Source organism: Camelus bactrianus, chromosome 5, assembly GCF_048773025.1.
Source record: "Camelus bactrianus isolate YW-2024 breed Bactrian camel chromosome 5, ASM4877302v1, whole genome shotgun sequence".
NCBI lineage: Eukaryota > Metazoa > Chordata > Mammalia > Artiodactyla > Camelidae > Camelus > Camelus bactrianus.
Genome location: NC_133543.1, coordinates 82,383,620 through 82,401,006, shown reverse-complemented (window position 1 = coordinate 82,401,006; position 17,387 = coordinate 82,383,620). Strand labels below are relative to the sequence as shown.

At 35.5% G+C, this 17,387-nt stretch overlaps 1 protein-coding gene across 4 annotated transcripts in view; it reads right to left on the bottom strand.

Moving 5' to 3' along the window:
* DNAH7 (dynein axonemal heavy chain 7) overlaps nt 1–17,387 on the bottom strand; it is a 220,506-nt gene that overhangs the window by 127,288 nt on the left and 75,831 nt on the right. For all 4 annotated transcript variants that reach the window (XM_074364244.1, XM_045511984.2, XM_074364246.1 and 1 more), the window contains exons 21-27: nt 16,820–17,018; nt 14,029–14,169; nt 11,400–11,612; nt 9,571–9,680; nt 5,773–5,941; nt 3,565–3,667; nt 3,317–3,444 (exon numbers count right to left, since the gene is read on the bottom strand). In XM_074364244.1, coding sequence (XP_074220345.1) covers nt 3,317–3,444; nt 3,565–3,667; nt 5,773–5,941; nt 9,571–9,680; nt 11,400–11,612; nt 14,029–14,169; nt 16,820–17,018 — 1,063 coding nt within the window. The remainder of the gene's footprint in view (nt 1–3,316; nt 3,445–3,564; nt 3,668–5,772; nt 5,942–9,570; nt 9,681–11,399; nt 11,613–14,028; nt 14,170–16,819; nt 17,019–17,387) is intronic.

Sequence of the window (17,387 nt, the reverse complement as noted above, 5' to 3'; positions counted from 1 at the left end):
GTCTTTTTCTTTCTCTTTCTGGCTTACTTCACTTAGTATAACAATCTCCAAATCCATCCATGTTGCTGCAAATGGCATTATTTAATTCTTTTTTATGGCTAAGAAGTATTCCATTATATAAATACACTACAATTTCTTTATTCAGTCATCTGTTGATGGACATTTACATTGCTTCAGTGTCTTGGCTATTTAAATAGTGCTGCTGTGAACAACAGAGTGCATGCATCTTTTTGAATTAAGAGTTTTCTCCAGATATATGCCCAGGAGTATTTTACCATGACTTCTAAAATTTAAATATTCTAAAATGATTATTGAGTTTTGATTCTTAAGAATAGTTTCAATATTAAATATAGCTTCTCTAAAGTGGAGACACGTTTAAGAAATTGCTCTAATGTGCAGGTTTTAATTAGATGTACAAGATGTCAAAATGAGACTCTTTCTGCGTTACATGATACATATCAGTTACCAAAATATGCATGATCTTCCCAATAATCTACAAAGGAAATACACACAATTCTTGAATCTTCCCAATTTACTTGTAGATCATACAGCATTTGAGAGAATGAGGAAGGAGGGAGGATTTGTGAAAAGAGTTCCACTGAAGGGAGCTTTTCTTCTGCTGTGAGTCTCCATACACCCACCCTTCCGCTCCACTCCCAAGTTCAGTGAGAGCTGAATGGGTATCGCCTGGTTGGCGGGGAATATAGACTGGTGCCTGACCCACTCTGAGAAAGCAAAAGGGGCCTAAGGCAGCAGGATCATTGTGGCCTTCACTTCCACAGTTCAGTGGGACAAGAGATGCATGAGTGTACATGATGAGGAAAAGTGAGAGCTAAGTTGGAGCCATTTGAAGTTCTGCCCAAGATGCCTTCTGACAAAGTGAGAGCTCTCCAACAGCAAGTCTGTGTGGGACCACACACCAGAGATCCAGGCAAAGCAGAGAGAATGACAAATGGAGAAACAGAATCCATTACCCAAGTCTCAGGAGCTGCAAGTGGAGAGACCCCACAGGAGTCCGTGGAGAACCCACGGACATGCATGAGATACAAAGATCCAGTGCAAACTTCTGCCTGCTCAGGGGGCGGTACCCAGGACGTCTTCTCTGAACGGAATGCATGTTCGTGGCTCACTGCAAGCTTAAAGAATGAGTATGAATTTGTCAGGCAGGAAAGTAGTGGTTTAGCAGAACACTGGAGAAAGAGTGAAGAGCATATGCAAGGGCAAGGGAGCTTCAGGGGCTAGTGAGGCCAGCGTGACTGGCGGAGGCAGGGAGATGGCGGTACCGATGCAATTGAGTCTAATGCCAAAGCTCTTGCAGATTCAGCCAAGAAATCTGAACTTTTTCCTATAGGCAAAAAGAGCCGGAAATTAATATGATTCGATTTCTTCTGACGACACTGGTAGCATTACAATGGGGAATTCTTTACAGTGAATTTCAGCAGGGAAGAGATTGGTGACAAGTGAGCTGTTGTAGTGAGACCTGCAAGAGAAGACTGCAGAGAGGTGGAAGCAAGATGTGGCCACGGGACTGGACAGGAGCAGCAGGAATTGTAAGACTAGTGTGAAACAGGATTCCTGGTTTTGGTGACCAGCTGAATCACTGGGTGAAGAAGAGGGAAGCTTCAAGGATGACTATGAAGATTGGTAATAACAGTTTCTGGGCAGAAGCAGGCTTTTAAAATCTATATCTATATCTATATCTATGTCTATATCTATATCTATATCTATATCTATATCTATATCTATATCTATATCTGTATCTGTATCTATATCTACCTCTCTTTCCTTTCAGACTAAGATGTTTTTTCAGAATTGTCAGGTATTTCCATATATCCTTAAAAACAGATGTTCTGTAGCAGCTCTAACCAAGAAGATTGCACAATAGGAACAACAACAACAGAAGCTATCAGAATTTGAGAGCAGCTTTTGGCTTAAAATAGAAGGAAAATGCTCCAAGAACCATAAAGTGAATATGCTGACACTGTTTCAACATGCACAGCTGAAAAAAAAAAACCATGGAAACATCCACACAGGGCATTAACAGACTCACAACTACTCATAGATTTTTGCCTTTCCAAATATTTATGTATTCACATTAATCCTGCTGAGTAAAAAAAACACAAATGGTAAAAGAACTGCTACAAAAAGAGCTTTCCAAATGTAAATCCCAATAAAAAGTTGCAAAGTACTTCTTAGATGAAGATGGATTTACCAGTTTCTATTCTTTACTCACACCTTCCTCCACTAAGGCAAAGTACTAAAACATCTCATCTGACATACAAAAGCGCATAAAAGGGGAAGACTACAAAAAATACTTGGCAACAGTCAGTTCCATCAAAGGTCTTTCTGGTGGAAAAGAAAAGTTCTTCAACTAGTCTGAGAAGCTGCTGTTCCAAACACATGAATAATGGAAGGAATGTACAATTTGAGGTCAGAAGACTTGGTTATGGATCCGGACTTACCACTGTGTTATTTTTCAAACATTTTTCTTTGCGCTCTATCCATGAACATGTAATTCACCAGAAGAGGATATAAAATGTCTACCAAAGATACAGGGAAAATGTCTTATTTCACTAACAAAGAAGTTTTTTTTTTTTTAAGTGCAGATTCTAGTCTATTCAATTAGCAAAGTGTTTTGTTCTTTTTACAAAAAAAAAATAGTGCTGAGTATTAAAGAGCATTGAGATTTGATACGGAATATAAATTGCTTCAACTTCTGTTGCAAGGCAATTTTGCAACACAGTTCTTGGTCCTCTGACTCTACCTAAGGAAATACCTTAAAACAGAGAAAATCCTTTAGTAAAAACTGCCCATTGCAATATTATTTATAATGAAGGAAAACTAAATGCAACTGAAATGTCAAACAGTAAGCACAGTTCAATAAATTTATTTACAGTTTGAATTATGTTTTAAAAGATAGGAAAATGCTCATATATAATAGTAACTTGAAAAACACCCAGTAATCACAATTGTTGATTTCAGCACTTAAAACTGGCAATCTAAAAGGTATTTAAAATTGGGGGATACAATATATTAAGCGGTGGAATGGGTACCTTTTTCAGAATTCCCTGTTTTTTAATTTTTTATAATTATAAAAATTGATAATGTTAAAAATGTATGTTTTGGAATTTACGTATTTATTTTCTAAAGGTACTCAAAGCTTTAAAAGTTATTTTCTAAAACAGTTCTCTAAAATATAATGTCAAAAGGCAAATATTTTGCATACAATTCAAGGAGAGCATTTCTTTCTTTTTCTTTTAAGCTTGTAAATTACAGAAAGGACACGACACAGATGATAGAGTTACTTTTTCTGTACCTTCAGATTATCTGGCAGTTCTGATCTCCCAGCATATCCAGGGTTCATTGTTATAAAGACAGCACATGTGGGGTCAAGTTTTAGTTCAGTTCCTTCAAACACTAGCAGATCAGCACCTGCATTAATACCTGCGGGTAATCAAGAATGAAATGACTTAGTAATTCCGCGTATAAATGTGACTTCTGCCATTCATTACCTCCTGTATTTCTATTGTTTTCACAAAACACAAAGAGAAACTAGTCCATTACCTCTTTGGATAGTAAGAATTTGTTGAGCAACCACCGACAGTACTTCCAAATCAATTCTGTTAAACTCATCAAAGCAAGCCCAGGCTCCACAAGATAACAGTCCCTGGGAGAAAAGAATAATGAAATTCTTCAATTTTATCTGATTGAATATTGCATTGAAACGCTGCATTTTCACCTGATCTTTTTGAGGATTTAATATCCTATCAAGGAAATTGCTTATTCACCTTTATCTGAAAGACAGCTTATTCTTTTATTATCAATTCATTATCCTGCACGAATAGAGCTTGATCAATTGGAAAATTTTCCAATTGGTGTTTTATATTTTTTGGTATTTAGACGTAAATCTAAAAGCCTTCTTACTTTTTATTTATAAGTTGATTTTATTTCCTTTTTCCATATGGACTCCATAGAATGGACTGTAATAATCCTTTAAATAAGATGACTTCTATCACCAATGAAACTATTCTGTGGCCTGAGCACCTCAATGACCAACTAACATAGTTTGAGGCCCTAGTTTGCAGTCCTAACTCACAGCTACCTCATAAGTATTTGTCATTTGGTCACAAGGAGAAACTGGAAAATCAGGCTTGAGTAGCTCAGTCCAAATTCAGATAAACTTTAAAAAAACAATGCAAAAATATTTATTGAATGTACATTCTATAGATTGTATATGTATGTACGTGTTTCACTGAGTACCTAATGTATGCCATGCACGAGGCACTGCACTTCATATATGTATTTTATGCAAGGAAAGTAAGGCTACATCATACAGCATGTTAAGTAATTAGTACAATGCCACACATCTAACAGTGGCTGACCTTGGATCTGGGTACAGCTCAGACTATTGAACTGCACTGGATTAAACATGAACTCCAGGCAAATCAAAGAATAGTACATTCTGTTATTTAGAGAAGACTCTAATACATGATATAACAAAGGGATTAGAAATCACTGAACAGAATGCTTATGAAGTCACATGTTCAAACAGTTCTACAGATTGTGAGGTTCTTAATAGTTAAGACCTGTCTTTTTCATTTTGTACCCCCATTATTTAGCATGATCCTAACACAAAGTGTCCATATGATCAATAATATTTGCCAATAAGCAAATTTAATACTATAAGTATATGAATCTGTATCAAATTAAGAATGTCACTGTTTAGATTCAAAAACTGAGAAATAGATACTGGACTTTTCTTGAAATGTCTAAGAATATAATGGCTATTCAAACTACACACAGAATCTTTTAGATTTGCTATTTCTTTCTTAAATAATCATTATAACAAGATTGTGTATCATTATAGAGGATGATTAAAATAGTAATTGGTCACTCAAACTTTTTTTTGATATTTTACTCATTATAATTTTGACTTTCCTTTTACTTTTACTTAGTCTAATTGTTTCTGCATCACAAATCTAACAGAGTTAGAATATAAAAGTCTCTACAAAATGGCCAGACCATATTTCAGCCAGGAATAGTTTACCACATGGGATAGGACTGGTATATTCTATTTTGTTAGTTTGGGTATTTTTTTAATTGTTAACTTTTTCTAGAGATACTTTTGAGAAGTAAGGATTACAGAATCTTTAAAATGTACTTTGAAAATTACAGAGATAGAAATTGTAGAGATAGGAAACAAATAAGTATGTAAAAACCCATAATTCCAAATGTTGTATTTAATTGTACCACCTAATATTTTAAGGAATAACAGGCTGTAGCAACAAAGTGCTAAAATGACCATACAGTCATAGGTTTCATCTATGAACTTAGACAGAGACTTGCACCTTTAACTCTCCCTTTTATAATCTTATAGACTCATAAGAGTGATAATCTGACTCAGGTAAGAAAAAAACAAAAGAAGGATTTCAAGTTTACAAAAAGATTAACTAGAATGTGTCTATAAAGTAAATCACTGACTCATAACTTGTTAATAGTAAGATCTACAGGTTAAAGAGGTGTTCAGATACCACAATCTTTATAGACGTAGTGGTTCTCAAACTTTTAGCTGTCCAAGGTACTGAAGGAACACCACTCATTCATTCCTACCAGTAATATTGACCATTATTGGGACTGGAGAGGGAGGCAGAGCTTCTCTTCAAATTTTACTGAAACTACAATAGGTCTTTTACTCCCATCAAATTATGTGTCATTATTAATAGCCTTCCTCTCTGAGAAGTTATATATTATAAATGAGGTATCAACTCAAACCTTAAAGAATTTTCCTAAAGCCAGATAATCCAATCCATCAGAGCAGTTGAAAACAACACATTGTTTTGCTACAGCTTTGGCTAAATCTTTGGTAGTTTCAGTCTTTCCAGTGCCAGCTGGCCCCTCAGGTGCTCCTCCAAGGTGCAGATGAAGGGCTCCAAATAAGGTTCTGAAACATAAGAAATAATCTTTGATGAATAATGTGATTTTTTTCATATACATTCTGAAAAGAGTAAAAATTTAAACTGAGAGCTAGATTTTTCACTTCCTCTTCAATAATTCCTTCTTTCTCACTAACCTCTGAAAATCTTTGTGAATTACTTTGTCTGTGACTATATTTTACTTCTGAATAGCTGAATACATGACAAAATCAGAACAAATTCACTTTTGAAATGCAATGTTGACTTCTAGTCAATATGGAGAATTCAGCTGGTTCTGAATTACCCAATCCCCTTACTGGAAGCATACGGAAATGCCACATAAAAGAAAATAATAACTTTTGAAATACATAGTCATTTTTGAAAGGATGAAAAGGAAATCATCAACAAAGAGGGAATGCATAGCTGGAAAGTAATTAGGTGCTAAAGCTGTACAGGTGCACACAGTTTTGGGATTTGCATATAAACACAAGTGCATTTACACACACATAGAAACAGAAAATAAATTCTTAGAACTGAGCAAGATGAGGAGCTGGTGTGGATTCACTATTTAAACCTAGAAGCCTTGAAAGGCTGCCTTGTCCCTAAATGGGAACTAAAATTACCCCAGCATTCTACTCAAGAGACAAAGAAGAGTCAACTATAGCAGAGACAGTTAAGCTTACCCTTCATAAATGCCGAGCGAGAAGCCTACATCATTCACGGAGGGTGGGATTAAGTTTCCATTATCGATAGGCACATGAACTCATCAGTAATGGAAATTAACATTAAAATTTTGTTCTGGATCAGAGAAAATCCCAGAGCCCACCACAGAGCCAAATGTAAAACTGCTCTAACTGAACACCTCCACAGCTGAGAAATGGTAAGACTACCTGCTAAAATGAGCTCACAATTAAAACCACAGAGAGAGATCAAAGCTAAGAGTCAGACTTGCAATGACAAAGGCTGTTGAACAACGGTCTGAGAGGGTTACTGCATACATGGCCCTCTGCCTTTTTTGGTATCTTGGTGGTTTGTTCAATGAGATTTTAAATAAAAAGCAACAGACATGAGAAAATTGTGAGGGAAAAAAAGAAGCCAATTTCATAAAAGAGAGAACTTGAAATCCAGCAATGAAAAATATAATAATTGAATTTTTGAAAACTCAGTGGGCAGAATAGCAGAATAAACATAAAGAAACAGAACTACACACTAGAAGATAAATATGAGGAAACCACCCAGATACAGAGATTGACTATAAGAAATGTTAAGAGACATAGAATGAAGAAGAGAATGCAGAAAAGGAAAAATTTTAAAAACTATCCCTGAAAATTTGCCAGAATTAAATATATTAACTGAAAAAGTCCCAAGTAGGATAAATGAAAGCCCATCCACACCTAGGAACATTCCAATGAACCTCAACAATGAAGAGAAAATCTTTAAAACGAAAATCTTTTACTAGAGAAAATTACCTACAAAGGAATAATAATTAGAGTAACAGACCACTCAACAGTAGCAATAAATGTCAGGAGAATAATATATTTGGAGAGCTGAGGGAAAGTTACTATTCATCTACAGTTCTGCAGCTGGCTAATCTATCATTTAATAATTAAGTGAAGACCAAAGAGAAAAAAAACGGGCATTTTTAGACAAATACTGATAGAACTCATTACTTGCATAGCCTCCCTGAAACGATTACTAAAAGCTTACTAAGGAGAAAAATTAAGCCAGAAGTAAGACAAAGGAAGAAGCAATGCTAAGGACAAAGATAAAATTTTTGGTAAACCTACATAAATATTAGTTATAAAAAATATGTAACGGTATGCAAACAGATCATTCTTTCTTAAAATTTTGACTAAAACCCCAAAGTGAGAGCAATGTGTGTCAGATCATCCTATCCTATAGAGAGTAAAATTGGTCACCTAGCATCAGGGCAGGAAGATCGTAAATGAGAGGCCAGGAATGAGGATTTCTTTGCAAAGAGCTGTTGGTGTGTTGTGTATTTCCCCTCCCTCTGAACAAAGGAAGAGAGAGCAGCACTTGTCTCTTTGCCAAGCTAACTGAGGGGGCTGTCGAGGACTACTCACAGAACTTGGCACACTGGCCCTTGGAGTTTGTGAAATATGGAACTGGGAGTTAATTTACAACTTAAAATATTAAAAGTCAAGAGAATGCCTGCATCTTCTTCTATGGCAGAGTGGGAGAAAACAGGTAAGAGATGCACTCTACTGATGGCAAGACAAATGGGTATGTGGCCAGACCTAGATCCCAGTGGAAGGGAGCCAGATTTGAGTCATGCTGAATGGGACCCTGTGCAGGAAGTCCATCTAGAATCAGAGAAGACTCCAGGAAGAGAGTCTGTGTGTGGTGGATCTCAGATAGAGGCTGAAGCAAAAGTTGCCAGCAGTCAGCCAGAGAAGGCATTTTCCATAGGTGGGAGGAACTGGTTACTGGGGGCTCCCAAAGAACCCACATAAACATCCCCAGGGAGACCTGGCACATCTGGGCTTTTGCCATCACTGAGGACACTGAATGGCCAAGAGAGAGTTGTCACACAAGATACCTATCATATATAAACCTACGTCTCCCTTTCCTTCTCCCCTCCTTCATCAACCCCCAACACTGAAGGATCCAAAAGATGAGCTATTGAGGAATAGATGCAAAGGACAGGGATAAAAATGACAAAAAATTGAACACATCTACCTTCCCAAATGTGGGACATGAGCTTGAGTCAGGCTCAAGATGGGGTTTTTAACTGGATAAAATACTCTACTTTGATTTTAGACTTAAATGGACTTCTAATATCTGAAAAAAAAAAATAACACTATCCATTATTATCTTAGAATAACCAGAAAGATTAGGGAATCTACCCTAGATTTCATCCAGAAATAGGTAAACATTTGACAGAGGAAGTTTAAAAGAATGATGATAAGAAAAAATAAAATTGCTTTCTGTTTGCATCCTGAAACCAGTGTTGTCAATAAACTAGTTACAACTCGGAAGAAAATGAAAAAAAAAAACCCAAAATTTAATTTACTATTTGACGGTGATTTGGAATATGGGAGATGAGAACTTGGAGTTAAAAATAATTAAAGGTCTTGTATTATTTAGAAAGACAAGAGAAAACAATGTACATGTAAATACCTATGAGATATCTAATGGAGATACCCAGCAGGCATGTGTGTGATGAAACCTTACAGGAGAGACCTCGGCTGGAGGTACAGGTTCAGGGATTTTCAGGATATTGGCTGTTAAAGCCTGAAAATGGTTGAGAACATTCAGGAAACCATGAAGCATGAGACAAAATACTACATAGAAGCAGAATTCCAGAAAATTCCATATTTCAGGGGAAGAAACAGGATGCCTCATATACCCAAAAGTAAGAGTCAAAAAGTTTCAAGAAGAAAGAAGAAATGAACAATGCAAAAAAAAAAAAATTATAATAACAGCAATGCCTGTTAAGAGAGCTCTACAGCTGAGAGGAAGAAGCCAGAAGAGAAAGAGAATTTGAAGATCAAGTTGAGAAAAGAATTAAGGGCCTAGGAAAAGACAACAAAGGATACATTTACAAGGTGGAAGATGATTTGGTACTTAAAAAAAATTAGTGATCTAGGGATGAGTGAAAATTATTCCCAACAGATATTTAAATGAATGAGTTTACCTGTAACATCTGTCAGTGAGTGGAGTAATAACCAGCCTCGGGGAATTACCCAGATATTCATATCCATATCGTAAACCAGCATTGATCATCTTTGTTTCTAAATGATCTTCCTAGTATAAAATCAAATAAAATGAAGTTAGCTTAAATAGTAAAAATTTAAATAACATGAAATCTCAAGCTTTTTAATAAATGACAGCCATGTTGTAAACAACATCTTCAGAATTCACTTTTCAGACATCATTTAATTCAGTTCAATGTGTAATTTCCTTGGATAAGTAATTAAAGTCACTGGCTTCAGTTTTTCTCCATAGAACTTCTTTGAAAAATATATTTGTTCCTTATCTCTCTTTTGCTTTTTTTTTTAACTTGCTAACACTTTTTTTTTATTAAAGTATAATTTTTATTAAAGTATAACTGACATACATTATATTAGGTATAGAATTGTAGTTGTATTTATTGCAAAATGACCACCACAATAAGTCTAGTTAATATCCATCACCATACATAGTTAACAGAATTTTTTTTGTGATGAGAACTTTTAAGATCTACTCTTAGAAACTTTCAAACTATAGTTTCAAACTATAGTTGCCATGCTGTATATCCCCATAAATTGTCTTGTAACTGAAAGTTTATAGCTTTTGACTCCCTTCGCCACTTCTCTCAGCCACCCCTTACCCCAGATCTGTTCTCTGTATATATGAGCTTGTTTTTGGATATGGTGTTTTTTGTTTTTTGATTCCACATATAAGTCAGATCACATGGTGTTTGTCTTTCTCTGTTCAACTTATTGCGCTTAGAATAATCCCTTCAAGGTCTATCTGTGTATATTGCAAGTGGTTAAGATTTTGTTTTGGGTTTTTTTTAAATGGTTGAGCAGTATTTCATTTTTGATCAATTGTAAATGAAATAGTTTTCTTAATTACTTTTTCATAGTTCATTATTCTCCTATATTTTCCATCATTTCTTCAATTTGTTTTTACTATAGAGTGAGTATTTTCATTATAAGGAAGCTAGTGCTTGAACAGAGTAAGTAGCTTGCCCAGGTCATACATCTGGTAAGTGGAGGATGTAGCATTTGAACCAATGACTCCACAGTCTGACCACATAACCACTATTAACATGGCCTCATGTAGTTTTCCAGGGTTCTAGTTCTTGATCTCTTCTCCTCCCACCCTATACCTCCCAAAGCCTTTCACACAAATGAATATGATGAGAACTTTTGAGTCTCTCATCTCCAGTCATCAGTCCTCTCTTCCCCCGCCAACTCTGTATAGGCCCAACCTTGTTCACTGTACTGTTCCTGCTCCTCTTCCCTTCACCATGGTGACTAACATCACCAACCACCCAGATCCCCTGATAAAAACTTTCCTTCCAACATCATGTTACTGGTACCTTCAACTGATCAACAAGAGGAAAACTTAAAGGGCTAAATCAGACTAAAACAGTCTGATGTGAACAGTCTTTAGATGTATCAAGAATCCAAAAACATAATTTCAAACTGATTAGTTTCAACATTCTGCAGATTCAGCAAGCATAATGGCTGATTTCATGTAATTTTTTATAATTACCCATAGTTTGTCTGTCTATATATGTATACATATTTCCATGTAACTATACATTTAAGTATAGATGTAGATACAGTTTTTGTATACATGATAGTTTTTGGCTGCTGCAATCTTCAATCTGGAGAATGCTTGTTTGGGTACAGTCAGCCATCAGCAAAAAAATTCCTATATTACTGATACTATTTCCCACGTGAGCCAGCAAGCACAAATTAAACAGCCATGCGCTGAAATTGCTATGTAACAACATTCAGTGATATTACTTACTTGCCAATAGTACCTAAGCTGACTTAACCATTCAAAGTCAGAATCATCACTAACTTTCTTTTTAACAAGTGTTGTGAGAACATCTCTAGCATGGACATCCAGCACCACAAGGGCTCCCAGAGTAACACGATTCTGCTTGGACAGTTTGCCACGAACCAAAGTGACAATATCATCAATTTGTTTGTTACATTTTTCCAAGTATTGCTCAAGAACCTGAAAGAAAATAAGATAATTACTCAATGTGATCAGAATCCTTTTGAACAAAAACATTTTGACCTAGCATGGATACAGAGTATTTTCAACATTTTTATCATAATTTTCCTTCTGTATGACATAACTTTAAAATAATCAATTTTCCTTACTGCAAAGGTATTAGATGAACACTTTTCTCACACTAATAATATTTAATAAACATTGTGCACCAATGAGATTATTTCACTCCTTTAGGACAAGGTAAGTGGTAGCAGTGAAACTAAAAGTGAGGATTGTCAAGAATGAGACAAAGCTTACAGAATATAGTTGGAGACTTGTTTCTTTAAGAGGTACTTTTATTATTCCTAGAAATATTTTACCCTTTTTTTAGGGAGTCATTTTTTTCAGAAGTTTGGTGCTTGAACACTATCTATTTATATTATTTTCAAGATTAATTGCTATTAGTTTGCTTCATAAGTAGTGAAAAAATAAACTTTTGTCCCACCTATGTTTAAATAAACCTAAGTGCTTAAATTCTTGGAGCCAACTAGTAAATTTAAGTATACTGAGTATACAGATTAGTAAGAATAGTTTTGATCCTAAGAACACAAGCTATGCCAGTTGGTGCATCTTAGTTTTCCTCATCAATAAAATTCAGGGTCTTTGGGCGGCTTACCAGTTCTCACAATCTGAGTTCAACAGAAGGCATAAGGTTAAAAATTTAATGTTTGTACCTGACAGGATAAAATAATCCATAAGAATTTACTACTATTTACGCTAGCATAAAGTATTTTGCTGGACTAGAAAAAGAGATTTAGAACTAAAATTTAGCCTGAAACTGTGATTAAGTTATTTAGGAACTATATCACACGAATCAATGAGAAAGCAGATTAGTTAGATTGAAAAAGATCATGATATTGAATTATTTAAGCTACATTTTATTTTTTGTAAACTGTTCTGTATTGTGAATAAATGAATTTAAAAGTAACTACTATTATATAGTTGGCCAAAATAAACTATCTGGAATCAAAAATTTGTATCATACCTAGATCCTTCTACATACACAATAATCACCTGACTCAAAATCAGATCAGTATTTGCAATAACGCAAGTTCTGTGACAGTGGCGATTCTTTCATTCACTTTTAGTCCTGTAATGCCTCATACCGATTAGTTCCACAGTCAACATTTTTTGTATAAATAAGTGGAAGCACAGAAGCCAAAGTGAAGAGGTCCTCTGGGAGTGGGACAGTACAACATGGTGCTATTATAGCATCAAGCTCCTGACAATTGAGGTGTTTGCAGAAAATCCAGTTTCTATGAGGCTGCCAAGAGTCTCCAGCTACTCAACCAAAGTCATCCGTTTCAAACGTGAACCACACATTAATTGAGGAAAAAGTTAACACACTGAATACTAAAACATAGGCTAGCCTCCCACGATAGAACCACATATTAAATTGTTTAAAGCCATCAATGCTATAGAATACTAAGACCTGTGCCTGCCCCTCCAGGTGCTGCTACAGCACTTGAATGGCCTGAACATCCACGAGATACGGACGGGGACCAGGGACACAGGTGGCAGGTGAAGGGCGTATTGAAACAGAGTCATCTCAAGCAGAGGAAAAAGAAAAGAATTTTTAAGGACACATACAAAGCTTAATTTAACTCCATGAAATTTAGCTATGGAAAGCACCCTAGAATGCAACAGAAGAGAGCAATCTAGCAAGTAACATTAACAAGGCTTGACTTGCTAAGTCTTGCTGAACTACAGCTTCAGGGGACCTCTGTCTCTCAAGATGAGTCTTGCTGGAGTCTCTCAAGGCACAGGTCAAATTCATAATTATTTTCTTTGAACTTCATCAGATCCCTGCTCATCCATGTACGTATACCAAACTCCATGTCAAATATGCATTAAAAACTCATGGTTTTAAACAAGGTCTGCAATTGCTGGATTCCAACTAGTCCTTTAGTCAACTGAAAGTTGACCTGATTGAAATTCTACCTCAGGGTTTAGAATGTTGCATTGAATGTAGTTTCTGTTTTTAATTAATAACAGCAATCTGATTAATAATATTAAATTCAAATATATTACATTAGAATATTTAAAATTAAGCATCATTCAAATATTAGTAATTAAAAAGCAACAAATCAGAAAGTAAAAATAGTCAAAATAAGTCAATTAATATTTTATCTTCACAGGGTAGTTTCCCTGAAGGCATGAGAGAGAATTATGTATTTCCTAATATTTCTGAGTTTAGGAAGTTTCTTTGTCCTATTTCACTCTATTTTTAGAGGCATAAAGATGTAGATAATAACAAGATTGAGGATCAAGAACCACTGACTTTTTGAGTGGACTGTATTTGATTTACAGTAATTGTACTTTGGCAATAACAACTATTGAAAAACTGCTGAAAAACCTGGGGGTAATGAAAGCTTACCTCTTGTCCTTTTGAAATAGCTGTTTGTACTTCTGTTGTCCAAAAGGTTTGGGATACACAGAGAACTGTCTGTCCAGGCCAATCCCTTACCCAGTTAATGCGTTCATATTGTGTATAGGCCAAAATTGCATCCTTAATTACCTAATTGAAAAAGAAAGTACTAAAGGTAAACAGTTTCACACTTTACTTGAATGAACTAAACAGTGAAGAGCTTCACTCCTAATCGGATTAATTTGTACTGCTCAACTTTTTCCATTTTAGCCAATTATGAAGATTCCAAATACGTGACTAGACTATTTAAAGCTTGTTCATATGCCTGTGAACAAAACAAATATACTACATGGCATTTTATTTTGCTGACACGCGATCTTTTTGTGGGAGGCATGTTACATAAAATATTTCTTGGACCAGATGTAGCCAAAGGTGTCTTAGATACACTTGGACTGAACATGCACAAGCACTAAGTTCAAATAACTCCACAACAAGATCCACCAAATTCATCATTATTTTCTTTGAACTTCATCAGATCCCTGCTTAGCCATGTACTGAAGCAAACCACAAAATTCCTCTGGAGTTCTTCCTGTGTTTCCAGACCTCACTCCCTTCTCAGTCCTGTAGTTTGATGCCCAATGCTATGATGACAGGAACAGATATACAGTTCATTCCTGGAGACTTGAGAGCTGTAAACACAGGACGTCTAATTTACATACTTTGCTACATATGTTTTCAGTGGATTCCTAGATCCACTTTTTCTCCCAACCATCATTTATTAAATGTATCAACCAAAAATAGTAACATCAGTGAGGTGATAGCCACTTTAATGTCTGAATTTCAGAAAAGACTGTCAAAATATATTTTTCTGAGAAATACATAATAGGTGAACCCTTCTGAATTTCTAGCCTAGTTAGGATATTACAGAGCTGAAAAGAGATGAAGGGCAGAGTTTGCTACTGATAATAAAAAAAAATGTAAAAGGTCAGAAGAAGCCATGGAAAGGGCAGGTAAAAAGGACCAACAGAGAGGGGAGGGACATAGAAGAGAATAGAGGGTACAGTAGAGAAATGCCAAGAATGGAATAAGTATGTGTTCTAGAAGGACACTGTGGAGCAAACAACAGGAAGGCATTAAAATCTAAATCACAAATTTTTCTATACAGTTGGATGAGGAAAAATATCACAGAAATTTCTATAATACTGCATAGAAAATGTATTGTAACTACATATGCCATATATATATATATATATATAAATAAAATTACATATATTTTGGAGGTAGCAAGGTATATTAAACCAACCCATGATAATCTAGTAAGATAAAGAGGCAAAGGCACCAAGAACATGATTTTTCATTATTTACAAATGACACAAAATTCACTTAATTTAGGCATGCAGTACCCTTTCAAGCATGCAGATATATATAACACAGCACAAGTAACACTCCTGTCTCCTATTTGTGGTCATTTATATTGCATTTACTTGCATTTTTCACCAACACAAACTTACACTTGAACATTTGGGGAAGATATTTCCTACACAATTCCTTACTGCCCCATCTTAACGCTCTGAAATGGCCACCAAAATATTTCCCCTAAGTTCTTTGACAAATAAAGTTAACAGAATAGTTGAAATAATACCAGATATGTCTAAAACAATGAGTTACCACTATGTACATCAATTAACAAACCGTATAACCCAATTCAGTGCTAAGTAGTGGTCAAAGTGGAATTCATTTACATTGCCAATGGCTATGTAAATGGGAATGCTGTTTGTCAATACTTTTCAAGTCCTGGGAACGCTCATCCTCTTTGGCCCAGTGATCCTACACATGAGAAGTTATCACAAGAAAATACATAACTCAATCAAAGAAACCAGCTGTGTGCATAAAGACGTTCATTATCCTTTAATCCATAACAGGGAGAAGTGGGAAACTGTCCAAAAGATTTTATATCTATTGAAAAAATATAATGCAGGCAGATACTAAAATTATATTTAAGAAAGAAAAGAGCATTAAGACACAGGGTGTGCATGAAACAGCTGGATTCCCATGAATTTTTTCAATGTGTGACAGAATCTGAAAAATGAATGAAAACTGTTGTCGACTGGGACCTGATGCCTTATTTCCTTCTCATTCTTGCCCTCATGCATCCCTGCTCAGTCATGACTTTTACTCTTTATAAGGAATTTGAATGCTAAGTTCACATAATAGTAAAAAAATGAATTTAACTGCTCTGTTCAGTTGATCTCTATTTGCTTCCATGACTTGAAATTCTCAACTAAAAAAAAAAAAATCATTGCAAATGACTGAGTTGATAATATTTTATGAGATATAGAAAACATGAAGTTACTGTTAATTGTAGAAAGTATTTACGATTTTCTAACACTTTGGTACATATTTTATATATACACAGGACAAAAGAATGTACCACAGAAACACGTGTTAAGAAGACTAGTGTCAAACTGAGGAGGGGTGCTTCCAAAGAAAGACTGAAGGTAGACAGACCACTTGGACCAAAGTGTTTCTAATGCTGAAAGCACTAGCTTGTGGCTTCAACAAATGAGACAGGCTCACGACAAAAACCCAAGTTTTCCGTAGTATAGATGGTATTTTGCCCCACTTTTCAAGTGAGTCACTACAAAATGAATATCATAGACCATGTCTTTGCCTTCAGCCTATCCACTACAACTGAAATGGTAATTCATGACTCGATTTGTCTAAATAACAGTGCGTTTATCAATAATATGTTAATATTCTATCATCTTTACTAGAAATAATAATAAAAACAGCTGGCTACCTTATGGATGGATTTAATCATAACTCTCTCTAACTCAACCAGCCACTTCTCCACTTGACCTCTGGCTTTGGCTGTTGAAATGGTGTCGACGAGTTCTACCACCTCTCCTTCACTACTCTTCATGTGAGTAATGTCTAAACTTTCTGTAAATTCCACCTTTGCAATTCCTTCAAAACATTTCTTCAAGTGAGGCTGCACCCTGTCAGGAAAAAAACGTTTAAGAGAATTAACCAATTTAAAGCAATTCCCCAAACAGCAGTGTTCTTTGTGCACCAATCTTCATTCACAATTCATAAATGGGCACCATCTGTGAGGTCCTTCTTAGAAGCTGGAGATGAAGTGCTAAGGAAAACAAAGACAGTCCCTGCCAGCATGGATCATACAGTCTAGTGGGAGGTCATTATTAATTGAATAATCACAAAAAGCTCTGTAACATTACATTTATAATAAGAGCTATAGAGGAGATGACCATGAGGCTTTGTTTCCAACACAGTGTTGACATTAAATGTAACAGAAGGAGCAAACCAATCTTGACTAACAGATAATACACTAATCTGAAGAATCTTCA